Source organism: Callorhinus ursinus, unplaced genomic scaffold, assembly GCF_003265705.2.
Source record: "Callorhinus ursinus isolate GAN/ISIS: 27379988/994484 unplaced genomic scaffold, GSC_fseal_2.0 scaffold21, whole genome shotgun sequence".
Taxonomy (NCBI): domain Eukaryota; kingdom Metazoa; phylum Chordata; class Mammalia; order Carnivora; family Otariidae; genus Callorhinus; species Callorhinus ursinus.
Window position 1 is genome coordinate 464,820 of NW_027397083.1, and position 27,160 is coordinate 491,979.

The following is a 27,160-nucleotide window of genomic DNA, read 5'->3' on the forward strand; positions in this document are numbered from 1 at the left end:
TTTTTTTTAATCCTCTTCTTTCTTTTTTTAACCAACTTCTTATCAATTCCTTTTATAAAATCTTTTATAATTTTCATCTTTTCAGTCATATTCCATCCCTTCATTGTATTAACCCTTATTTTTGTACATATATAAGTTTTTCTTTCTTTAAAATTTTGGGAGGCACTTTCTTCTAACAGACCAAAATACACCCAAAATCTAGTGTGTGGCACTGATCTATGCACCAGCCTGATCATATTTGATCATATTCTGGTTTTGTTTTGTTTTGTTTTTGTTTGTTTTTATTTCTTTCTTTCTTTTTTTTCCCTTATTTCTTTCTTTCCCTTTCTTTTCTCCCAGTTTCAGGTCTTTTCTGATTTGTTTATATATATTTTCTGGGGACATTGTTACCTTGTTAGCATTTTGTTCTCTCATTCATCTATTGTCCTCTGGACAAAATGACAAGATGGAAAAAATCACCTCAACAAAAAGAACAAGAGGCAGTACCAACTGCCAGGGACATACTCAATACAGAAAGTAGTACAATGTCAGAGCTAGAGTTCAGAATGGTGATTTTAAAGATACTAGCTGGGCTTGAAAAAAGCATGGAAGTTATGAGAGAAACCCTTTCTGGAGAAATAAAAGAACTAAAATCTAAAGTCGAAATCAAAAAGGCTATTAATGAGGTGAAATAAAAAATGTAGGCTCTAACTGCTAGGATAAATGAGGCAGAAGAGAGAATTAGTGATATAGAAGACCAAATGATGGAAAATAAAGAAGCTGAGAAAAAGAGTGATAAACAACTACTGGATCATGAGGGCAGAGTTCGAGAGTTAAGTGATACCATAAGATGAAACAATATCAGAATAATTGGGGTTATTATCCCAGAAAAAGAAGAAGACGAAGAAATTAAAAGAAGAAGAAGAAGAGGAAGAAGAAGAAGAAGAAGAAGAAGAAGAAGAAGAAGAAGAAGAAGAAGAAAGAGAGGGAGGGGCAGAAGGTATATTGGAGCAAATTATAGCAGAGAACTTCCCTAATGTGAGGAAGGAAACAGGCATTAAAATCCAGGAGGCACAGAGAACCCCTCTCAAAATCAATAATAATAGGTCAACACCCCGACATCTAATAGTAAAACTTACGAGTCTCAGAGACAAAGAAAATCCTGAAAGCAGCTCGGGACAAGAGGTCTATAACCTACAATGGTAGAAACATTAGATTGGCAACAGACCTATCCACAGAGACCTGGCAGGACAGAAAGGATTGGCATGATATATTCAGAGCACTAAATGAGAAAAATATGCAGCCAAGAATACGATATCCAGCTAGGCTGTCATTGAAAATAGAAGGAGAGATAAAAAGCTTCCAGGACAAACAAAAACTAAAGGAATTTGCAAACATGAAACCAGCCCTACAAGAAATACTGAAAGGGGTCCTCTAAGCAAAGAGAGAGCCTAAAAGCAACATAGACCAGAAAGGAACAGGGACAATATACAGTAACAGTCACCTTACAGGCAATACAATGGCACTAAATTCATACCTTTCAATAGTTACCCTGAATGTAAATGGGCTAAATGCCCCAATCAAAAGACACAGGCTATCAGATTGGATTAAAAAACAAGACCCATCGATATGCTGTCTGCAAGAGACTCATTTTAGACCCAAAGTCACCCCCAGATTGAAAGTGAGGGGGTGGAAAACCATTTACCATGCTAATGGACACCGAAAGAAAGCTGGGGTGGCAATCCTTATATCAGACAAACTAGATTTTAAAACAAAGACTGTAATGAGAGATGAGGAAGGACACTATATCCTACTTAAAGGGTCTATCCAACAAGAAGATCTAACAATTGTAAATATCTATGCCCCGAACATGGGAGCAGCCAATTATATAAGGCAATTAATAACAAAAGCAAAGAAACACATTGACAACAATACAATAATAGTGGGGGACTTTAACACCCCCCTGACTGAAATGGACAGATCATCTAAGCAAAAGATCAACAAGGAGATGAAGACTTTAAATGACACACTGGACCAAATGGACTTCACAGACATATTCAGAACATTCCATCCCAAAGCAACGGAATACACATTCTTCTCTACGGCCCATGGAACATTCTCCAGAATTGATCACATCCTAGGTCACAAATCAGGTCTCAACCGGTACCAAAAGATTGGGATCATTCCCTGCATATTTTCAGACCACAATGCTTTGAAACTAGAAGTCAATCCCAGGAGGAAAGTTGGAAAGAACTCAAATACATGGAGGCTAAAGAGCATCCTACTAAAGAATGAATGGGTCAACCAGGAAATTAAAGAAGAATTTAAAAAATTCATGGAAACCAATGAAAATGAAAACACAACTGTTCAAAATCTTTGGGATGCAAATGACGTGGTTGGAACTGGAGAGTGTTATGCTGAGCGAAATAAGTCAATCAGAGAAAGACATGTATCATATGACCTCACTGATATGAGGAATTCTTAATCTCAGGAAATAAACTGAGGGTTGCTGGAACGGTGGGGGGTGGGAGGGATGGGGTGGCTGGGTGATAGACATTGGGGAGGGTATGTGCTATGGTGAGTGCTGTGAATTGTGCAAGACTGTTGAATCACAGACCTGTACCTCTGAAACAAATAATACATTATATGTTAAAAAAAAAAAAAGAAGAAGAAAAAAGCAGGAGGGGAAGAATGAAGGGGGGGAAATCGGAGGGGGAGATGAACCATGAGAGACAGTGGACTCTGAAAAACAAACTGAGGGTTCTAGAGGGGAGGGTGGTCGGAGGATAGGTTAGCCTGGTGATGGGTATTAAAGAGGGCACATTCTGCATGGAGCACTGGGTGTTCTGGGTGTTATACGCAAATAATGAATCATGGAACACTACATCAAAAATTAATGATGTAATATATGGTGATTAACATAACATAATAAGAAAAGAAAGAAAGAAAGAAATATGTTTGTCTTGTAGGTTAACAGTTACTTTTCCAGGCTTACCAAGTACCCTATCTGCTCTGATCCCTGCCTTGGAAACCCTGAAATTCTTCATGACCCACTGATTAAGGAATAATTGGGTCAACAAGAGGCCTCTAGGACACTCACACTATGGTCCTCACCCATTCTGATTAGTCATTAAACAAGAAAGACTTAATCATACTCCCACAGGACTTCCAGGATGGTGGGCACGTAAGCCAACCACATTCTCTTGCTTGGATCTGGTATACAGCATCACTGTCAAGATGGCCATAGCCCAAAAGTCTGATCTCAGCCACCAGAGGATCAAACGGACAATTTGGGTTCAATTGAAGAAAATGTTTTCTAAGAATCAGAATTATCTGCAGACAGTAGGTAGGGAGCCACCCTGCACTGGAGACACCTAAGCAGAGGTTGGATTATATTGGATTGTGAGACTATATTGGAGGTGGCTTAAGCCTTGGCTGGGAGAGCAGGTCCACTCCAATTATGGGATTCTATAATTCTATGATTCTAAATTGGGCATCAGTAAACTACAGACCATAGCCAAAATCCAGCCCCACCCCAACCCGTTTTTGTAAATAAAGATTTATTGGAACACAGCATGCCCATTAATTTACATATCATCTACTTTTGAATTACAAGGGCAGAATTGAATAGTTACCACAGAGATCATTTGGTTTCAAAGCCTAAATTTTTTTACTCACTGGCCATCTATAGCAAAAATTTGTCAACCCCCTTCTAAAAGCCTCCTAGGATGAATTCTTTGTTAAAGCAACCAATCACTTCTAATTTACCTTTCTCATTAATCCAGATGGCATGGCTACTAGATTGTTTTTCTTAAAGAGATGCCTGTGTTTGTTTAGGATATTAGTAAAAAATATTCAGGTGATCCCTCAGAGTCAATACGGCTTCCCATGCTGTCAAATGGACAACCAAAAGAAAGTCAAGCTCCTGAGATATGCCTTTTCTCCTATTTCCATTGTGAAAGGACTGAACTACAGAGTCAACCTGAACATAGCAGCAAGCTAAGCAAAGCTGAAAGCAGATATACACTGAGCTCCTACCTGGGTCATATGGAGCTTTACATGGATGATTGCTTTACATGGATGATTTACAACTTCACCTGTTACATACAGGTAGATGTTACTTCTTATGTTTCATGGTTGATGTGACGGGGGTTTAGGGAGGCTCCAGAACTTGCCCAAAAGTCACATATGGAGCCAGGATGTTGCCTACATTTCAATTCTGAAAACTGTTTCCCATCCATGTTTATCAGTCCAGACTTAAGATATTTTGAGTTACTATACTAAGCAGAACAAAATCTAGAGACTGAATAGACCCACAACACAGCCCATGCTGTTAATGTCACATTTAGATCACCAAAAAAAGCAGAGACAATAGGAATATCTTTTTTAAAGGATTTATTTATTTTAGAGAGAGTGAGCAAACAAGAGAGTTCACAACTGGGGGAGGGGCAGAAGGAGAGGGAGAATCTCAAGTAGACCCCCCGCTGAGCAAGGAGCCCAGTGCAGGTCTCAATCCCATAAGCTTGAGATCATGACCCCAGCCAAAAACAAGAGCTGGAAGCTCAACCCACTGAGCCACCCAGGCACTCCTGAGACAATAGGAATATTTCAGTGGAGGACCCAAAGCTCCCAACTCCAGATAATTCTGGAAGAACCACCTCACCTAATTTGCTTGTTTTACCTTAACCTATTCATGATTATTTCAGGTAGAAAGAAAAATATCTCTATTCAAAGTCCCATCTGAAGATCCTGTGGTTAAAGAGGGAAAGATTGAATGTTAGACTGTTTTGTTACCCAATAATGAAACAAATATAGAAATATGAAATCTGCCAGCAGTTGACCCAGAGAGGTCAAATGCCACTCAGTCAATTCTTTTGTTCAGCTATTCTTCAGAGAGGAAGTTACATGACAGGAAAGATGTGGGGACCGAGAATCAAGGACATAGAGGAATCCCACTGTATTTCCAGTCCTGTTGTGTACAAAGCCCTTCATGTGAAGCTGCTTTCAGCTGAAGGAGAATACAAGAAGCACTCTTCATATTAGACTGATGTCATTAGGAACCCCGAAGGCAGATGGGGAAGGGGCATGGGTTGGTCCTAACTGCTCTGTCTCCGCAGAGCTTAGATTGGAGAGGAGATGGAAAACGAAAGGAGCTCTGAGGGCTCACTCAGTCACCCAGACTCTTAAAAGAGCATTAAATTTGGTATTGGCTAATCCAAATATGGCACCTACAATGGGTGCCCAACAAATAATAGATGCTTAATAAGTATTTAGGGAGGTGGGTTGGGGGGATGGGGTAACTGGGTGATGGGCATTAAGGAGGGCACATGACATGATGAGCACTGGGTATGATACACAACTGATGAATTACTGAACTCTACTTCTGAAACTAATGATGTACTATATGTTGGCTAACTGAATTTAAATTTAAAAAAATAAGTATTTATTTAATGGGTGGATGAATCAGGCTTTCATTAGAATGTCCTGGAGAACTGTGCTGGAAAGGGTACGGAGGCAGCCTCAGAGCTCAGCAGGAATGAATGGTATGACTGATGAGTGATGTCTGCCATAACGTGGAATAAGGAAGTGCAGCCTAAAGAGTCAGTGATTGTTTCTTCTTTACTGCAGTGAAAATGTCACCTTACACCACAGACTGTGTCCCTCAAACCTACAGGTGGAAATGGCAAAGAGAAAAAAAGGAACAGAAAGGGAATAGTGGATGAGGAGAAACAGCATTAGCAAAATTGGGAGGAAGAGGGGAGGGAAAAGTGTTAACCAAGAAAAGAAGAAAAATGGCACAGGTTGGCAAATCCTGACCTAGCTTCCAGTGGGAATATGCGGCATTTCACATGGGCCTTCTGTTTTTACCAAGGTTAAAAGGACTCAAGGAACCATAGTGTTCTTATTTTTGGGGTCAGAATGCAAACAATCCTGGAAGGAAGAACAGTCTCAGAGGGGAAGGGCTTGGCAAAGCGGCTCTCCAAACATCAGCTTAGCAATCAGCTCTTCAAGAAAAGAAAATGTGGTCACTTTGTTAACTGATACCTCCTGGATTTTCCAGAACCAAGTTTATTCCAGAATCTCTAAAAGACATCGTTCCTCAACCCATTTTGCAACCATTTGGCTGGTTTCCTGGATTCCTGCTAAAAATAAGAAAGGGATTGGTCCCCGCAAACACAGCCAGGGTTTCCTGCCCGTGTCAGACCGCAGGTGATACGCAGAAGTAGGAAACAGCTAGACCTGCCCCAAGCCCACACAGAACTGCACCTCAGATGTGAATCATGGTTTGGCTTAGAAGGTTGCACGTGCTCAAACTGAGAAAGAAAGCAGACGTGGGACTTCCCTCTTGCCTCTTTCTGGAGGAAGTGAAATCACTTCTGCAGCACTGAGGTATATCTTTTGCATAAAAGTGGCCTTTTTCTTTTAGAGACCAACATTCGGGTTTTTAGGCCCTTTGAGAGTAGCCATCTGGAGAGTTTCTGCGATTGCATATGCATTTCAGCACGAGAAAAAGCAGAGGAAGTTGCCAGTGAGCAGAAAAAAGCAGGAAAGGAATGTGTGACCGCCCCCCATAGTCAAGGTCTCATGGCCACTTCCTCATGCCTGACCGCCATGAGCAGCAAGTCCTGCCGGTAGCACGCAAATTTAAGTTGTGCTGGAATTCCCATCATTCTACACTTCTCTTTGCATTGTTTCTCCGTGAATAGAAAAGAGAACTTCCTTGAACACAGCAATTGCAGGCTTCACATCATTTCAGGTATATGGAAATTCCAAAAATAATTTGTTTCTTTTGTGTTTAAAATGCATTTTCATTGCTTATTTTCCTGAGTACAAAGGCGATGATTATTCCATACCCATCCCTGTGTTTGCCACTTAGTAGATTCTCACTAAAAATGTGTCAGATGAGTAAAGATATGCTCCTTGTTGAAAACTCCAAAAATATACGAAAGTGAGAGGGAAAAATTTAAATCATCTATAAAACCTACTAGCTGGGTACCATCGCTGTCAATGAGTTGGTGTATAGCTCTCTTGTGATATATATGTGTACATGGTGGAGATCACACTGTGTCTATCATGCTTTTGTCACTTAACATTATGGCATAAGAATTTCTTATGCTAGTAAAATTTTTTGAAAATACAGTTATGTATAACACCCAGTGCTATACACAGCTAATGAATCACTGAACACCACATCAAAAACTAATGATGTACTATATGTTGGCTAACTGAATATAATATTAAAAAAATAAAAATTAAAAAAAACCTAATTACCAGATTAAAAAAAAGATAAAATAAAGCAAATATAGTTATGATGGCTGTAAAATATTTTGTCATATGGATGCAATATAATTTCACTCCTGCTGGCTCTGTTAGCTGTTTTTCCACTTTTTGCTACGGTAAAAATGAAGAAGACTATCCAAACAACAGGACAATTGCGTGCGTTCAGAGACGTAGTAACACCTGCATAGAGAATGGTCTATATTTGCCTTGCTTTTATTCTCATTGCAGAAGAGTGAGAATGCAACAGGATCTGTTACCAAGTAAACAAAAAGTACGAAACTGTCAGCATGTCTCCAAAACCGGGTAAGTATGAGAGTTTTCTCATGATGATGAACTAGCCCTGCGACAGTCTGACAAGGAGTGTGTGGGGATTTTAATAGACTTATTGTAAGTACTCGAGGGCACCAACTTCTAATTTTTCTAGTGGTCGAATCACTCTACTGAGCTACAAATTTATAACTAACTCATTTATAAATTAGCCAGGACATCCTGTGCACAGGCTTGCTTCTCTGGCCAAATATAAACTGGACACTGGCTTATACATTAATCCCTCCCCGATATAAATAGATTCCTCCACGCATCATAACCGAGCCATGAATAAACCCAGAACATCACCAAGGTTTTAATAAGAGTGAGTTCCACCTGTGAACCTGGACAACTGGTCTATTTCTATCTGAAAACACCTGTCACTGCATCAGGGGCCATATGCCGCCGTTCAAGTCCCTGAAAACTTTTCCCAGGTTGCATCAGGGGATAGTGTCATGATACCTGTAAACTGAAACATGATGTTTTCAGCCTCAGCACTGCATCTGGTTCGTGGTAAGATTTGGGGGGCCCTGAGGGTACCATTGGGAGCTTCGTTAATTGCTTTGGATTATTTGGCTACCACTGAATGTACTAAGATGCTCCCTAGTGGTCTTAAAGAGGTGATGGAGCTGGGCTTTGATGAATCCTGTACTAGATCAATGGGTCTGGAAACACTCTTCCAAATTACAGGGTCTAATAGGCGCAGAAGGAAATTCATGAAATTATGTTCTCCTAACGATAGAACAAATGAATTGTTGCTTTAAAAGAACGAGTAATAAAGAGGCACATTCTTTTTTACGCACCTATACTGAGTACATGAACTTAGCAGCAGAACAAAAAATTAAAGATGTAACAGCAGGTACCCACTTATTGCCAACTGTGTACACACACACACACACACACACACACAGAGGATGTATAAGTGTGTATATACAAACACAAATATTCCTTGGCCACTGTCTGCTTTGCATCAATCAAAATCTAGATTAGAGCGTGGATTTTCTCTTTGCTTAAACATTTCTACATGGAAGGAAACAACACAGTGTGCGGATCACTTGCTTTCACTCTGAATGCTGAGGACAGTACACACTGAGGTTTCCAGCATGTAGCAAAACCGAGTCCTCTTCAGGTCTCTACAGCTCTGTCTCAGGTAATGGCACCTCCAAAGCCTGGACTATTAGGCTTGTGACAGTGAAACTCCACAGGACTTGTGTCCAAGATTTTCACTCCTTTCTCGTGTGTGAACCGCCCTCCCCCTCAGGTGAATGGGAACCCAGGCCTTGGCCTTGACCTACCGCGAGCCTAGGTAAGGTGGAGGCGGGGTGTCTCAGCAACGCTGATGTTGCCATTCACCTCTGCATTTTACAGTAAAAGGAAACCGATACTAGAGTCCCAGGAGAGAGACGTCAAGGAAAATTTGAAACATCAGAGCAAAACATGAAACCAAACTTTCTTTCAAAGCCAGAAATCTCCCGTGAAGGAAGCAGTTAAGACATGCGGTCGCCCTTTTTCTGAGAGCCCACTGCTGCTGCAGTCACTAGCCTGGGGCTGGGGGGTGGTGGTGGGGCATTAGGGGAGTTACCTGTTCAGGATATGGGGCTGCGTTTGCATATCTAGTACAACATGATTTTCTTCAAAGTCCTGATGGGCCCTAGTACTCCGATAGACTTCCATTTCCTTATTTGGCAATTAGATTAGCCTAAAGAGGAACTGGTGGCTTTAGAACCGTTGTATGTGTTTGTCTCAGCAGCTGCCTTCTTTCCCATCTGTTCAGTTTGCACCAAGCTCTCTGGCTGCGACTTAGGGCTGGCGTGTGGCTGGGGCTGTCTGAGCCATGAACAGCCTCAGGGGTGCTATCCTCTTCTGGGCAGTAGTAGTGTGGGCTAAAACGGACAAGCCTTTGGGAGAGACAAATGAGGCTGGATTTCAAAAATGCAAGAATGCGTTAAAACTACCTGTTCTAGAAGTTTTACCCGGAGGGGGCTGGGATAACCTGCGGAATGTGGACATGGGACGGGTGATGGACCTGACTTACAGGAGCTGCAGGACCACGGAGGATGGACAGTACATCATCCCCGATGAAATTGTCAGCATCGCCCAGAAACAGAGCAACCTAGAGATGAACTCCGAAATCCTGGAGTCCTGGGTGAATTACCAGAGCAGCACCTCCTTCTCTATCAACTTGGAGCTTTCCCTCTATTCCAAGGTCAATGGCAAATTCTCCTCTGATTTCCAGAAGATGAAGACCCTTCAAGTGAAAGACCAAGCTATAACTACACGGGTTCAGGTAAGAAACCTGATCTACACGGTCAAAATCAACTTAGCTTCAGAACTAAGCTGGAAGTTTAAGAAGGAGCTCATGGACATCTCTGACCGCCTGGAGAACAACCAGACGCGGATGGCCACCTACCTGGCAGAGCTTCTGGTCCTCAACTATGGCACCCACATCATCACCAGTGTGGATGCTGGAGCTGCTCTCATCCAGGAGGACCACATCAGATCCTCATTCTTACAGGACAGCCAGAGCAGTCACAGTGCTGTGACCGCATCTGCTGGGATTGCCTTCATGAACGTCGTGAACTACAAATTTGAGGAGAACTACACGTCGCAGAGTGCCCTCACCAAGAGCTATCTCTCAAACCGAACCAACTCCAGGGTGCGAAGCATCGGAGGGGTTCCTTTTTACCCAGGCATCACCCTCCAGGCCTGGCAGCAGAACATCACCAACAACCTGGTGGCCATAGACCGCGATGGCCTGCCTCTACATTTCTTCATCAACCCTGACATGTTGCCTGAGTTGCCAGGGCCCTTGGTGAAGAAGTTGTCCCGGACGGTGGAGGCTGCCGTGAGGCACTATTACACATTCAACACCTACCCTGGATGCACAGATGTCAATTCGCCCAACTTCAATTTTCAGGCCAACACTGATGATGGCTCTTGCGAGGGGAAAATGACCAATTTCTCCTTCGGAGGAGTTTATCAGGAATGCACCCAGCTGTCAGGGAAGGAGGTTGCCCAGCTCTGCCAAAACTTGGAGCAGAAGAATCCCCTCACTGGTGATTTCTCCTGCCCCTCTGGCTACTCCCCAGTCCGCCTGCTGTCCCAGATCCACGAGGAAGGTTACAACCACCTGGAGTGTCAACGGAGGTGCACCCTCCTCATCTTCTGCAAGACGGTGTGTGAAGATGTGTTCCGGGTGGCAAAGGCTGAATTTAGGGCTTTTTGGTGCGTGGCGAGTGGCCAAATACCAGAAAACTCAGGACTGCTTTTCGGGGGCCTCTTCACTGGTAAGAGCATAAACCCTTTGACAAATGCACAGTCCTGCCCGGCTGGCTATTTTCTACTGAGACTTTTTGAAAACCTCAAGGTATGTGCCTCTCAGGACTATGAGTTGGGATATAAGTTTTCCGTCCCCTTTGGTGGGTTCTTTAGCTGTGCAGTCGGAAACCCCTTGGTAAATTCTGCCATAGCCGAAGATTTAGGGGCACCTTCTCTAAAAAAGTGTCCTGGGGGCTTCAGCCAACACCTGGCCCTCATCAGTGATGGATGCCAAGTGTCCTACTGTGTCAAGGCTGGGCTTTTCACAGGAGGGGCTCTGCCCCCTGCCAGGCTCCCACCTTACACCACGCCACCCCTCATGAGTCAGGCTGCCACCAACACTGTCATCGTGACAAATAGCGAGACGGCAAGTTCCTGGATTAAAGACTCCCAGACCCACCAGTGGAGGCTGGGGGAGCCGTTAGAGCTGCGCAGGGCCATGAGGGTCATCCGCGGGGACGGCAGTGGTCTTTCGGGAGGGGCAGCAGCTGGGGTCACAATGGGGGTCACCACTGTCCTGGCAGCCGCCATTGCCCTGGCCATCTATGGCACCCGGAAGTACAAGAAGAGGGGCTACCAGGCATTGGGGGACGAGAGGCAGAGTTTGGCAGCGGGCTCTGCAGAGACGGGGGGCGCCCCTGACCAAGAGCAGGAGCAGAATCCGGCCTAAATCTCTCCCAGGAAACATCTCTCTCGTCTCTGCAAGCATGCCTTTCATCCCTTCACTCTTCACTTCCGCCTTCTTGAGGACTGGCGTGGCAGGTGCAAGAAAAAGCAGGTATAACTTTGTGACTTCCTTAGGGCTCCCGGCCATGAAGTGAACAGAGCTGCGTGGACAGGGTTGGGGTGGGGTAGGAGAGCCAACGTGACTTTTTAAGCCAAAGTCATCATGGGGGCTAAAACACGAAGGGGGTATCTTTTCTCTGTGTGCATCGTTGATTATCTTCACCTGAATACATACGTGAGAAAAGAGAGGGGGGAGCGTGTTGACCTTTGGATTTGGAGACCATGCATTTAATCTGAGATTGGCCACGGTTTCCAGTTCACGAGCTGTAAGACTTTCTGTCTGTAAGTGTTAACCCTCCTACTGTTTTGATTTTTTAAAAATCTCTCTGGAGTTCATGCTCCTGGAGGCTGAAATTTCCACCAGAAGATACGGGAAGTCCCGCCTAGCCACTGATTTTCACCGTTGAGGGCTCTGTACTGATGGACGGGGTCCTCTCAAGCTCATCTGAACAGCAAGATGTTGTCTCTACTAAGTCCACGTTTTCCAGCCTTCCAGCCACAATCCAGACTCACTCAGACCAGGTCACTCTTGGACTTCAGACTGTCATAAAGTCCTCAAAAAAATATTTTAACTTACAATCTTCTATTAGGAGGTCAAGAGAGAAGGGATGGTTTGGAGACAAGGCATAAGTTAAAAAAAGGGTGAGAACTGGACAAGATCCTGGCACTCAGGGTAAACTGGTTACCCTTAACCACCTCCCTGGCTTATGGAGCTGCAGATTGGGGTAGAACAAGCATTACAGTTTCCTGGGCTCTGTTACCAGAGGGGTAACAGAGGGGCCTGCTTCGTCCACGAGGGGCCCTTCCCCCTTCTGTCCTCGCATCACGTGTACACCCCCCCCAAACACACAGGTGTGCACCCTCCGAACACCCCCCAAACATACACACATACTCCAAACACGTGTGTGCACACACACCCCCACCCTCTCCCCACACCCCACATTCCAACAAGAAGTCTGCATTTTTCTAGGGGCAGGAGACAAAGTAAGCCCACACCTAAGTATTATTTCCTCCCTAAAACAAAATAGAGAAGAACCTACCAATTATGTACCCTACCTTTGTCTTTTTTTTCCCCCAGCAGAAAAGGGCCTGACATGATCAAATCTATGTTTTTAAATGAAACAAAAAAGGCATCCGACACCATTTGTGATACATTTATTTCAGTTCCAGGCTGACCTCCCTCAGGCACGCAGCAGGATGCATGAGTATTTCCTGGCATTTGGGGCTTTGCGCAACTTTCTTTCTTTCTTTTTTCTTCCTTTTTTTTTTTTTTTTTTTAGGTGGGAGGCTTGGCCCAATTTTTATACCAGCCTCACCGAATTGTAATGATTAAGGTGAGTCTATTAATACTTCTCCACGACATTAAAAAAAATTTTTTTTATTAAGTAAATTCTACTCCTGACGTGGGGCTTGAACTCACAAACCTTGGGATCAAGTGTCACATGCTCTACACACTGAGCCAGCCAGGCGCCCCTTCTCTACAACATTTTTAATAGTTACATATCTCCTCACTGAATCAGATGCCACGAATGAGTTAATTTTTATGAAGGATAATCTGTCCTCACCTCGTTAACATTCACAATCACGAGTTTAGGCTTACATAAATCCTTCTGAGGAGCCTGCAGCATCCCAGCCTGTGGGAGGATGGGAAGGAGGCTACTCGTTCGTCTCACGCTCACACTCACACTCACTCACACTCACACTCATCCCCGACTGCCCAGCTGCCAACACTGATTTCTGCAACCTCCTCTCTGAACCCTGCCACTTAAGCATTAAAATATTCTCCTAAACCTCTGGGGGTTTTGTGGGTAAATTTCAGCTGAACTAACCACTTTTTTTTTGCAAATTCCCCCGTGAATTCCTTGAAGATGACTGAGAGAGACAAAGTACAGCTAAGGGCTCTCGGACTTTTAATGCTAACTGCCCTTTGAAATAAAAGTTCTTCACAAACTTACATTTCTAACAAAATTATGCATAAGTATGCATTAAAATGTGTACTTAAGAAACACACCGTCTGACTGCTCATCCACAGGAAATGAAAATGCGGGAGTTTGCAGTTTTCAGGTCATTTTGCAAAGTCAGAACCCAGAGCAGGAATTTCACAGGCTCTGCTGCCTTGACCCAGGAGCTCAGGCTGGGCTCTGTGGGAAGACGAACCCCAGCTTCGCGAAAACAACACTCTCTAGACTCTCAGAAATAGAGACACGTTTGGGTGATCAGGGCAGCTTTGCATTTGCATCTTGTGTTCGTGTTAGTGTCGGGATGATTAATACTAAGTATTTATTTGAGAAACAACAGCCTGCAAATTACTGAAACATACACTACATAGTAGTCAGGTGGAGGAAACTAAGAAACATGCTTGTTTTTTAAGGCGGTGTTTCCCACATAGATTCACATTTCCCCCAACGTGGCCGTGCGCGCGGTCTAGATCTTGAGAGGAACAAGAAGTCAAGCCGGGTCCCTTGGTCAAATGTGTGGGTGGAAAAGATGTGGGGGGGAAAAAGAGAAAAGGGACTCCCCCACCCCATCTTGGGGCTTGTGGTTGCTTACAGGTCGGGGAGGCGCCCCAAATGCCTCACATCTGTAAAAAGCAGAAGGTTAACAGCAATTTGTGGTTGTTCACTTGCCATTTATTGTTCTGCACATACACCTCATGAGCACCAGGTGGCGATGTCCTCTCACAGAGCAACACCAAGGAGTTCAAAACACACCAGTTACAAAGATTTACATTAGGACATTCACCTTCCCTCTCCCAGAAAACCCCCACTCAATTGCCAGTGATCACAGACAAGAAAAGGGGACAGGGCCCTTTCTTGTACCACACGGGGCCTGCCCCCTACTCTCTCATGCACACAACAGTGCAATAACAGGACGAGTACTTTTGACCAAGTGTAAAACCACAGAGAAGTCCAAGTTTTACAAAAAAGGTAGAGGAAAGGGTATGAAACACAAAGGCACACACCACCACATATACACAAGTAACCTTTAAGGGATGCACATCTGACAGAGTTTGTCCTCAATCCCATTTGTCACCCCTGGAGACTCAGGAAGGGAGAAAGTAGGCTGCTGGTGCATGAAAGGAAAGGCATGGGATTCCCCTCGCGGGCCAGGAGACACAGCGGGAACAGCAGTGGTGGGAAAACATCCTATGTCGGAGGGGTGGGTGCTCAGGACCCTTGCTGGCAGAGTTCTCACTGAGCCCGAGACTGTGCCTTTCCAGGCTGGCCCAGAGAAAGGGCAAAGGGACACCCCCGCCTTGCCTGGCACAGTGTTAGAAAGGAGATTCAAGATCCCTTCTGCCTAGAAAGCCCCCCAGAAGAACAGCATTAGGATGAGGTCGTGCCTATGGAGCATCCTCAGGGAGGAAGAGACCCGGGGCGCAGACATAGTCAGCATCCTAGACAGGGAAGTCTTGAAGGTATGAAGACTTGCTCTCAAAGTGGTATTGCCCCTGGCTCCCTGCCTGGTCCATCCTCAGTCCTCTCCCTTCTTCGCTCAGCTGTCCCCTGCCCCGCCCACCCCTTCTTCTGCCTGCTGCAGGGAAACCAGCCTTTCCCCGCTGACCACTGCCAGTTGTCAGAGTGTATTTTCTTCCTCTCCCCACCTACTCCACAGCTGTGTGTTTCTACCCACCGACCCTCAATCTGTTTCCTGATTCCCGTGGGTGAGAAGCTCAGCAGACACTTGACCCGGGTCTCCTGCTGAAGGTGGAGATGGTACTAAGTCTACAGTGAGGCTCTTCAATGATCTCTGGTACACAGTAGCCGGGCAGAGGGCACAGGGTGATATTAAACACCGCAGTGATGTCCCTTCCACTGAGTTCATATGTTTCCTCCCTGACTGTGGCAGGAAACTGTGCCCTGTGGTGCAGTGAACTCAGGTCCAACGTCCTGGTCCAATGGTGAGATAAGATGGCGGCCGGCTGACGGGAGAAACTGGACCTAAGGTGTCCCAGGAACCATTCCTCCTATCAGAGCTCCCTCTGCTGGAGCCAGTTAGCATCCTGATAGCCATTTGGAGAATGAGGAAAGGCTCAGCACCAGCATGTCCCAAGGAACTGGGTGACACTCAGGGGAACCCACTGGCCACATGAATGTCAAAACGGCTGTGGGCGAACAGCAAGCAGCTACGGAGCCAGTTCGCAGGAAAGCCTGGCTTCAGGTTCTAACTTAAGTACCATTTCTGAAGGTTCTTTTGTTTCCATTTTCTAGCATCAAAAACTTTCCAAATATTATGAAATATATATGGATATATATACGTCAAACCCCCAAAACATGAGGTATATAAATTCAAATTAGTATCCAGAGGAACTTCCCTCAAACATATAGTTCAAAGAACCCACTTTCCAAGGGAGAATCGGGTTTCCCTTCTTGATCCCCCTTCTGTCCTCCTTGACCCCCAATTCATTCCTCAAGGGAAGTGAAAAGCAAGAGGGATGCTGGAGAGGGGACAGAGTCTTGGGATACAACCCAAATGCAGGTTGGACTGGACCATGATGTGGTCCCAACCCTGTTAGGAATGAGCTAAAAAGTCTCCCTCCATGCTCTAGGTCAATCTGTAATAGATGAAGGGCCCAGCACCACCTCTGAGCTCTGATTAGCAAATGTACATGGAGACAGATCAAAGCCCTCATAGAAACAAGACTGGATGAATTGGTTAGATCCAGTCTTGAAAGGGATATAAAAAGGGGTCAGTCCAGCCCTCACCTTACACTTCTTCACAAGCACAGTTCCTTGGGGCATCTGGCAAGATGCGTGATCGTTACCATCTGGGTCCAAGTTTTCTATGGGATGGGTTGCAAAGGGTGAGGAAAGTTAAGGAACCACAGCCTGATTGTTTGGTCCCCATCAGAACTGGAGTTTGACAGTTTGCAAAACAGAATGGGAGAACAAGGTGGGACTGTCCACCAACCTGGCCCAGTGGCGCACACGCGCACACGCGCACACGCACACACGCGCACATGCACACACGCACATATGCGTGCACATACACAGACGGCACAGAGCCCAGCGTGGGCTCTACTCACAGTGACTTGATGAAACTCATGGAATCTTTGAGCTGGTCTGGGATGAGTTGGGAAGAAGGCTTTGGGCTCCTCTCCCTGAGGACAGTTCAGATGCTAAGTGGGATGCAGACTCTGGTCTGATCAGAGAGGGGCTGGAAACATCATGGGATGCCACCCCAGAGAGGAATCCCAGAGTCCATCCATCCACACAAGAGAACCAGACGCCTCTTTGGACAGGTCAAAAATGTGAGGAGGGAGGGCCCAGAGAAGCCAAGGACTATTATGAGAGCTGAATGTGCTCCCCGAAGCCTTTGCCTCCCTGACCCTCTTGGCGAGAAGTACTTCCTCGCTGTACACAGAGGCATCGATTTCTGATGTCACAGCAGTTTAGCGGTTCACCCCTTTGCCCCCCAATCTTGCACAGTGAGAGCTCCTCGCCTCCAGAGAAGGAAAGAAAAGCAGAAACTCCGCTCTCATAGGAGAGTGGAAGCAGCAAGAAGCCAGCTGAGGTACTGAACCTCAGGCTTCACAAGGCCAGGGTATGGAGTGCCTGTGCACTGTCCGTACCCTAAGTGTGCTGACCATGCCCCCTACTTAGGGGGGTGGGGGGGTTCCTTGCCTACCCAGCACCGAAAACTCCATGGGAACAGACCGAGGATGGCCCTCATCCCTTGTCCCCTTTGTGGTGGATGAGGTTTATGAATGACATCACCTTACTCTGGCTGCCCCCTGTGGCCTGGAGGGATGGGGGATGTCCTGTCCCCCCCCCCGCCTGGGGGGGGGGGAGGGGACAGAAGGGGAAATGAGAGTCGGGAGGGCATGGCATCGACTTCCACCTTGATTCTCCCGCTTCCCGCCCTGTGGTCCCCACGGCCCCTCCTGGTCCAAAGACTCCCCCCCCCCCGCCCAGCTCAATCCTTCTCCTGGGCAGTGCTGTCCTCAGAAATGCCCTGGGCAGCCAGTTCAGCCAGCACATTATCCAGGTAATTGGCATCTGGGTAGCCGTGACCTGTGAGATTAGAGCCGAACTCTGTCTTGTGGTGGACCTCGTTCCAGACGACGGTATCTGACTCGCCCGTGGTGCTGGAGGTGCCGATGGCAAAGATGAGGCGGCGATCCCAGGCCACAAGCAGAAGCTTCAGCACCTGAGTGAGTCAAGGCAGGAGACCAAAGGCAGACACTTAGTGCCGGTCAAAGACTATGCCTTGGATGGCAGAGTCTTCCCAAAGGTCCACCTCTTCTTGCATCATGATGCCCCAAGCGGCACAGTGAATAGAAAGACTTTGGGTGTGGAGTCAGGGAGGCGCAAGTCTTGGTTCTGTCACCAGTGAACTGTGGGAACTTGGACAAATGATGTCACCTCTCTGAGCCTTAATTTCCTTACTTACAAAATGGCAATGCTATGATCTGCTAAATGTTACCAGAGTTTTCATAGTAGAGACTGGCACACGCTACTCAAGAAATGTTAGCTACCAAAGACGTGCCGTAGTTCTCCAGTGACGTGGTTGAAGTGCTGTGACCTCTACCAGGCTATTTCATATTTATTTGCTCCCCTGGTCCTCACGAACACACTTGGAGGCAGATCTGGCAGGGGCTATTATCGTCTCTATTTCATAAGTGAGGCCCAGTGAGGTGTTAGGCCTTGCAGAATGTTCTAATTCAGCGAAATTAAAAAAAAAAAAAATCGTTGTTGAGTAAGACAACTGCCTAATATCCTATCCAGCATGAAGAAAGCACCCGATGAAAATGCCCTGGATTCAAAAAAGAACTACCAGGGGGCACCCAGGTGACTTAGTCGGTTGAGCGTCCGACTCTTGATTTCAGCTTGGGTCATGATCTCAGGATCGTGAGATTGAGCCCTGAGATGGGCTCCATGCTCAGAGGGGAATCTGTTCTCTCCCTCTCCTTCTGCCCCTCCCCTTGCTCTCTCTCTATGAAAAATAAATAAGTATTGGGACACCTGGTGGCTTAGTCAGTTAAGCATCTGCCTTCGGCTCAGGTCATGATCTCAGGGTCCTGGGATCGAGCCCCACATTGGGTTCCCTGCTCAGCAGAGAGCCTGCTTTTCCCTCTGCTGCTCCCCGTGCTTGTGCTCTCTCTCTCTCTCTCTCTCTCTTTTTTTTTTTTTTTTGATTTATTAACACTGGGGCGCCTGGGTGGCTCAGTCGTTAAGCATCTGCCTTCAGCTCAGGTCATGATCTCAGGGTCCTGGGATCGAGCCCCGCGTCGGGCTCCCTGCTCCGCGGGAAGCCTGCTTCTCCCTCTCCCACTCCCCCTGCTTGTGTTCCCTCTCTTGCTGCGTCTCTCTCTGTCAAATAAATAAGTAAAATCTTAAAAAAAAAAAAAAAAAAGAACTACCATCAACATGGTAGGGGCTGGAGGTGGGTAATTATAACTGTTACAGCAATAACAATAGCATACATTAGAAATATGATCGAGCTCCCCTGAGTGTTCACTTACAAGTAGCAAGCACTGGGTCATGTAGTAGTTACGACAATCAAATACAACAGGTATTCTCATTAATCCCCTTTCTGCAGATGAAGAAGCTCAGCAGAATAAGACTTGCCCTGGTCATACACCAGGCAAGCGCAGAGGGGGACTTTACTTTAGGACTGCCTGACTTCACTGTCCGTCCATGGTCTGAATCACTACGCTGTTGACTCTCAGATGCGAATCTGTATAGACTTCAGGGAGGAAGATGCTTCTGCACTGAGGATCGGAGGGAGAGGAGGGTGTGAATACAGTTAACCCTTGAGCAACACGGGTTTGAACTGCTCAGGTCCACTTATATGTGGTCTTTTTTTTTTTTTTTTACAGTCCTATAAAAACTTTTACAGGACAGCACTTACAGTTTTCTTAACATTTCTTTTTGTCTAGCTTGCTTTATTGTAAGAATACAGCATGTCATACATATACCATACAAAATATGTGTTAATTGACTGCCTATGTTATCGGCAAGGCTTCTGGTCAAGGGGAAGGTTATCACTGGTTAAGTTTTGGGGTAGTCAAAAAGCTTTATGTGGAGGGGCCCCTGGGTGGCTCAGGCAGTTAACTGTCTGACTTGATTTTGGCTCAGGTCATGATCTCAGGATCCTGGGATGGAGCCCTGTGTAGGGCTCCACGCTCAGTGGAGAGTCTGCTTGAGGGTTCTTTCCCTCTGCCCCTCCCCCCACTCCCTCTCTGCTCCCCCCGCAAATAAATAAATCTTTCAAAAAAAAGTTTTATGTGGATATCCACTTCAGGGAAATGGGGACCAGCTCCCCTGACGCGTGAGTTATTTAAGGGTCAACTGTATATCAGTAGAAAAGGACATGTAGACACAGTAAATAAATATGAGCTGAAGCGTGTGTAATTACAACAATAGTTTTCACCATGCTGGGCATTTTACAAATGCTACTTTCATTTAATTTTTACAACATCCTGTCCATGCAGATAGAAATGATCACCACTATTTTATAGATCCGGAAACTAAGACTTCAGAATGTTAATCTTTATGCCAGTCCCCACTTCTGGTAAACTGCAAAACTAGGACTCAGACCAAAGCCAGTCTGGCTCCCAAATCCATGTTCTTTATTACCTTGCTGTGCAAGAGCCCAAGGTTAGGGCCCTGGACCAGCCGACAAATGAAGGATAAGGGCGAGGAATTAGTATGAGGGGAAGGTTTAGACCCACACTGCTGTAGGTCTTTTTTTTTTTTTTTTTAAGATTTATTTATTTATTTGAGAGAGCGAGAATGAGAGAGAGAGAGAGTACATGAGACGGGGGAGGGTCAGAGGGAGAAGCAGACTCCCCGCCGAGCAGGGAGCCCGATGTGGGACTCGATCCCGGGACTCCAGGACCATGACCTGAGCCGAAGGCAGTCGCTTAACCAACTGAGCCACCCAGGCGCCCGTGCTGTAGGTCTTATATGCCAAACTGAGAAGGTTGTACATTGTAAAGAAGGAAGGGAAAGATATCAAAACAATTTTTGGGTTTTTTTTCCCACTTTATTTCTTCTCAACAAAAAAGCTTGATGCTAGAAACCGTGCTTTAGGATATCTAACCTGTGGGCGCCTGGGTGACTCAGTCTGTTAAGCATCTGACCTGATCTCAGCTCAGGTCTTGATCTCAGGGTTGTGAGTTCTAGCCCTGCGTTGGGCTCCACACTGGGCGAGGAGCTTTACTTTTTTTTTTTATGGAGCCTACTTTTTTAAAAAACAGGATATTTAACCTGGTAGCAGGTGAAAGATGAAAGGATTTACTAGGTTGGGAATGGCAGGATTAGAAAAGAGTCAAGTGGTTTAGTGGGCAGTTCATGGGGAAATGCCCCAAGTGGGGTGGTGGTTCAGAGCAAGGGTCCACTAACGTGTCCAATCTGGGTCCCAAGGATCCTGGGTATGTCATTAACGTGGGGAAGGAGGCATGGAAGAGGAGCAGCTCTTGGCAAGAGGATTCAAGTTTTAGCAGTAGGACTTCACAGTGGACATGTTTAGCCAGCAGTTGGGACTGTCAATCTGGGGCTCAGGCACCGACTTGTGCCTGTTCAGGGCAATCAGGTATCAGGACTAAGCCTGACTCCTAATCTGAGGATCCTGCACTGGGCACATCTTCACGATGTGGTTGATTTTCTCATTGTTCCAAACGATCTGCTTTCTCTGTACAAGGAGAACATATCCATACCCTTTGCCATGGGACCCAAAGAGCCACTTGTGGGCAGTTCATGACCCCATTGCTCGTATAGTGCCCAGGGCTGGTGAAATGTGAGTAGGAGCAACAAGCTTTCAGGGGCAACTCGAGTAGGATTGTACCATTCCACTTGGATTTTCTCTTGGTCCTCGGCCCCATTCCACGGGAAGGGCATAGATCACAGAAGGGCTGCTCCTTCAAGCCGGATTCCAGGACATGGAGCCCAGTGGAGCAGATTGAGCTGACTCAAGCAGCAAACAAGCTACAGCCACTGGCATGCAAAGTGCATGAGAAATAAACATTTGTTGAAGTTGGCCTCTGAGACTGAGGTTGTTTGTTACACAGCATGACCTGGAGAGAGCTAGCTAAAATCCACCTCTTGGGGCACCTGAGTGGCTCAGTCAGTAAGTATCCACCTTTGGCTCAGGTCGTAATCTCAGGGTCCTGAGATCGAGTCCTGCATCAGGCTCCCTGCTCAGCAGGGAGTCTGCTTCTCCCTTTCTATCTGCCCCACCCCTCCCGCTGCTCGTCCTCTCTCTCACTCTCTCTGTCTCAAATAAATAAAATAAAATCTTAAAAAATAAAATAAAATCCACCTCTTGTCCAGCACTGCGCCCTAGCACCCCACAAGGTGCACAACACCCCCCTAGATCGACGGTTCTTATCCTTTTTGAGGTTAGGGAAGGTTTAGAAAAACCCAATGATTTTCTGGCCTTTGCCACAGAGAAATGAACACAAAAACTTTATTCTAACTTTACAATTTATAGAAGCACTGAAGCCTGACCATGAATCACTGGGAATCCGGAAACCCAGTGATTTCTTCCCTCTGCCTTTTTGGGGCAGTCAGAGAATACAAAAGTACACTATAAAAAAGTAATCTCCCCCCAGTTAAGATCCCTGTCCCAGAGCAGCGCCTCTGAAGCTTTAATGTGCTATCAGATATCTGATCTGGGATCTTGTTAAAATGAAGTAGGTTCTAAGGTTCTGCATTTCTACCAAGCTTCTAGGTGTGGCCCCCGGTGCTGGTCCCAGGACCAGCTGCTAAGCAGCAAAGCCTGAGAGAAAGGACCCCACAATAGATGAATTATTGCCAGTATTATCCAGGACAGAAAAAAGCCCTGCCCTCACCACCCTGCAAGAGAAAAAAATTCTAATCCTATCCACCCTTACCTATGGCTGACTCAAATATGACCTTGTTACCATGTGCATCTAGAGTAAAAAGAGACCCTGCTCTTTTTAGCCTGTGCATGGCAGGAAGCAAAACTTGGGGCCCTGACACAGAAGTAAATCCTCCTCCACCCCACCCAGACGCCCGCTCTTACTTTTCTCCCTTTCTCGCTGTCCGGAAGGTAGCAGTGTCGTGGGAAGCCACGGGCGCTGAAACTCTTCCCAGGATTTGGGTGTTCTGGCCCCTGAAAGCAGAAAGAAAGACAGTGAAGGGCAGCTTTCAAAATATTTTTAACGAAGGGGTGCAGACCATGACTAATTCAAATAATGATGACAATAATAAGGGTCGTAGTGTCTAGACAGAGAACAGATCCCAAAGCTGTGACAGTAGCGGTTTCACCTGGGTTTGGACCCAGAGCTGCTGCTGCCCAGAGGTGTTGGCTGGAGCCCTCTCTTGGGATGTGGGTACCCCGGCTGTTAAATAGGGAGAATATGAATGTTAAGTGCGTTTGGCCCCAGAGCATAGTAAGAACTCAGTAAATGTTCATCCTCATCATCCATCAGCTATGCAGGCTCTTTTGTTTTACAAAAGAGGAAAACTTGCAGCCTAGAGAGGTTACTGGGCTTCTCCAATGGCTTTGCCAAAACTTAAGCCCAGGTTTCCTGGGGCACATTGAACGGTTTACCTCCAAACTACTCGGAATCACAAAAGTGCCTCTGAGCCAGGGGCCATGCGATCACCTTCTTTATCCATTCATCCACTGGTGGACACTTAGGTTTCCTCCCTGTCTTGGCTATTGTGAATAAAGCGGCAGTGAACGTGGGGTGCACCAAGACCCCAGTTAGGCAAGCAGTCTCGGGCCACTGGGTGGGAAAGAAACTGAAGCAGAATTCAGCCAGAAGCCAGGCTTCGTAATCAGGGTCCAGAACGTGTCCACAGGCCCCCTGAGCAGCTCATGAAAAGGGCAGGATTTTCTCCCAGTACTGCTGCACGTACTTCCCCCAACCCGTCCCCGCCCACACACAAATGTCTGCCTGTAATTTCTGAGCTTCTCTGACCCGTGAGGGTCTGTGGAACCCCTTGAAAAATCCCTTCTAGATGAAACCAATATAATAATGATAATTCCATGCAGCTCCTCGCATAAGCTCTCACACAAATGGTTAAATGAGTTCTGGCTGAAAAAAAGTGAATGAATGCACGAACACCAAAACTGCAAGAAAACACAGACTTTGGGGATCTTTTTTGCTTTTTTGTTTTATAATGGATGGTGGTTCCAAATTGATGTTAAAATCCTGTGATTTAAGAAAATTTTTAATAGCATGGTAGATCATCTATCATTTGGCAAACTGAACAGCGTTAAGTGCAATATCGGCGAAGGGAAAGGTCCCTGTGGGCTGAGAGCCGCAACACCGTCTTCTTGGGGATGCTTGGAGATGCGGGACCTGACAGCCCTGAATCCCGTATTCATGTGAAACCACTCCACATTTACAACACGCTCACGGCCACGGCTGTTTGTCGGCCAGGCTGCCCGACGGAAGGGCCGGTTCCCACCACGGCTCTACCCGCGCCTCGCCCGCCTGGGACGTGCCCGGGGTGCAGCCAACACAGACGCCGGCCTGGCACCGACCCAGCAGGGTTGCCTGCTTCCGGCCTGTCACTAAGCGGAACAGTCACGACTCTGGGCTTCCCCTGGATCAGAGTTTCTCCCCCAGGGAATCACTCTCTGAAGGCGGAGTTCCAAGTTCTCGACTCCTCATGGAAGCCCAAGCCCGTGCAGTCTCTGGGAGTCTCTGGGGACAGGGACAGACGTGGCCCTGGTGTCCTGCTGCGGATGTTCAGGGGTGGGTCTACGGGGCGGCTGTCCTGACCGCAGAGAGATGCATTTCCCCTGACACAGGCTTGGGGCCCCTCTACCCCCTAGTGCCACCTGTCCGTTCTTCCGTCCCGGAGGCTGAGAAAAGCACCTCCTGCAAAAGAGTTGCACTGCCGCGATCCTCGCCCACTTCAGTCTGTTCTACTTGCCACCACGGGGCCGTCGGCCGTTTCTCCCGACTCCCATATTGTCAGTCATGTCCCTACCATCCAAACTGGCTGCCTCCAGTCACTGCAGAAGTCTCGGCGGCCCCCGCATCCAACCATAATTCGCTCTCCCTTGTTGCCAGCGCCTCCCGCGTTCGGGCCCCATGACCCAGAGTGGTCTCCTAACTGGCCTATCAGGTCATCACCCCTCATTCTTCTGCCCAGCACACCTTCCTGAACCGCACTCCCAATGCACAACTTTCCATGCTGCTAGTCATGCCCAGCAGCCTCTCAGCGCTCCCCAGCCTGGCGAGTGAAGTTATCGCCCTCCACACGCTGGCGCCCTTCCACGGCCCGGCCACAGTCCTCCTTTGTCTAGTCTTCTCCAACCTTCATGCGTCCTCCTCCCATCCCCCACCTCTGCAGGTCATAAGTCCCAAATTAAACTCTTCCAACACCCCCACTTCCTCTCCGCGACAACTCCGCTGTGTCCTCCCACTACACATCTCTCCATTTCTTCATGGCTCTCCAGGCTCTACTACCATGTGCCCTGCACCAGAAGGTCTCCTCCGACCCTCCCAGATAGACAGACATAAGCCCTCTTCCTTACCCTGGTAAGTAGCATACTCCAATAATGCCAGTGACCAGGCACTGAGCACCTCAGCACTGTGCCCAATACCACAATGTGCACATACAAATGTTATCTCCTGGCCTTCCAAACCCTCTGCACAGGAGGTTCCCAGCTATACAGATAAAGAAACCGAGCTCAGAAAGGTCAAGGGATCGTCCAAAGTCCCAGCCAATAAGGAGTCAACCAGCAGTCAGAACGCAGGTCTGCCAGACTTTGGAGACCCTGTGTGGCCTCCCACAGCCTTCATCAATGGTGCGCACCGTGTTTTGCTCTATAGTTTCGTGATGTGTATTTATTTTCCCCTGACTGGCTGGTAAGTCCCTCAGGGAAGAACCATGTTTTTTATTCAGTTCTTTTCTTTTACTGACTATCACCCCCCCCTGTTTTATTTCTTCCATGTGACTTACCACTAGTTGGAAGTACCTTGGTTGTGCATCTGTGTGTAGTCTTCCCCATCCCCCTAGAGTGGGGACATTAGGGGAGAAAGGACTGTCCGTTTTGTTCACCATTGTTTCTCCAGCACCTAGAATGTGCCTGGCCCATAAACCATCTTCCAATATTTGTTAAATAAGAGACAGGGGCGCCTGGGTGGCTCAGTCGGTTAAGCGTCTGCCTTCGGCTCAAGTCATGATCTCGGGGAGGGATCAAGCCCTGTGTGGGGGCTCCCTGCTCAGTGGGAGGTCTGCTTCTCCCTTGCCCTCTACCCTTCCCCCTGCTCGTGCTCTCTCTCTCTCTCTTGCTCTCCCAAATAAATAAAATCTTTAAAAAAAATAAGAGACAAAACGGAAGAAGGCAAGGAGGAGGGAGGAAGGAAGGATAAACTAATAAATATTTGCCCAATAAATGAATCCAATAAGTACCCTAGATCATTTTGGAAAAGCTTCAATGTGTGAAGGAAGGAACGCATTTGTATTTACTGGCAGGAATACTGTTCAATTTGTTCCTTAGGACTGCCTTTCAAAGAATTAAAAGAGGAGAGAAATGCCCCTCCCCCAAATCAAAGCCAAGGAACATCTATCAAATATTAAATGCAAATGCCATTTGACAAAGAAATTCTACTTCTGGAAAATTATTCTACAGATACGCTCACAGGCATACAAGGTTATTCACTTCAGCATTATTTGTTGTAGTAAAAGACTGGAAACAATCCATATGCCCGTCAAATGGAGACTGTTGAATATAAACTATGGTACACTTACACGATGGATTATCACCCAGAGCTAAGAAGGAACAAGGAAGATATACTGACATGGGAAGATCTACAGACTATGTTGTTAATTGAAAAATGCAGGGTGCAGAACGGTGTGTCTAATATGTCATGTTCTGGGTGCGCATGGGTGGCGCAGAAAGAATCTTCGCTGCGCAGGCAGAGAGAAAGCTGGGGGACACGTAAGAAAGTCAGAATAATGGTGGAAGGTCAGGGGCAGGGGCTGAGACCGTGTCGATGGGAGAAAGGAAACCTTTCATAGTATAAAATTATCTTGGCCCTCTCGGGCTGCTGCAACCAAATGCCGCAGGCAGGGTGGCTTAAACAACACAAGTGTGTTTCTCACCATTCTGGAGGCTGGCCAGCAGATCCAGTGTCTAGCGGGTGCCCCCTTCCTGGTTCACAGATCCCGTCTTCTCCCTGTGGCCTCGATGAGGCCAGGGGAGGGGGGGGTCCCTGGGGACTCTTTTACAAGGGCACCTGTTTGTGGGGGCTCCACCACATAAACTGTTCGGTTTCGCACGTTCCCAGCTGGAGAGGAACTTGCACCTGGGGTCTCTCCCGCCTCTGATCTACATGGTCTGTAGGCCAGACCTCGGATTTAGACTTTTGAGTTGATGCTGGGATGAGTTAAGACTTTGGGCACTATTGGAACAGAACGCATCTTGCACACAAGGACAGGAAGCCGATGGGGTGCTATAGACTGAAAGTCTGTGTCCCTCCGAAATTAATGGGTTGAAATCTAACCCCAAGGTGACGGTATTTGGAGGTGGGGCCTTGGTGGCGGGGGAGGGG

General features: G+C 46.8%; 2 protein-coding genes and 1 long non-coding RNA gene across 7 annotated transcripts in view; 2 read left to right on the forward strand and 1 right to left on the reverse strand.

Moving 5' to 3' along the window:
- Positions 1-6,448: 6,448 nt before the first annotated feature.
- On the forward strand, positions 6,449-26,461 carry LOC141374710 (uncharacterized). Its single transcript, XR_012381801.1, has 3 exons — positions 6,449-6,736; positions 7,489-7,563; positions 26,289-26,461. It is a non-coding gene; the product is annotated as an uncharacterized lncRNA (long non-coding RNA).
- On the forward strand, positions 9,206-11,687 carry MPEG1 (macrophage expressed 1). Its single transcript, XM_025879479.2, has one exon. The coding sequence runs from the start codon at positions 9,401-9,403 to the stop codon at positions 11,552-11,554; it is 2,154 nt and encodes a 717-aa protein (XP_025735264.2). The 5' UTR covers positions 9,206-9,400; the 3' UTR covers positions 11,555-11,687.
- Positions 14,053-27,160, reverse strand: part of DTX4 (deltex E3 ubiquitin ligase 4) — a 36,688-nt gene continuing 23,580 nt past the window's right edge. For 2 of the 5 annotated variants that reach the window (XM_025879481.2, XM_025879480.2), the window contains exons 8-9: positions 22,663-22,752; positions 14,053-17,820 (exon numbers count right to left, since the gene is read on the reverse strand). In XM_025879481.2, coding sequence (XP_025735266.2) covers positions 17,587-17,820; positions 22,663-22,752 — 324 coding nt within the window. In that variant the 3' untranslated portion in view covers positions 14,053-17,586. The remainder of the gene's footprint in view (positions 17,821-22,662; positions 22,753-27,160) is intronic. The other 3 variants (XR_012381800.1, XR_012381799.1, XR_012381798.1) reach the window with 3 other exon arrangements.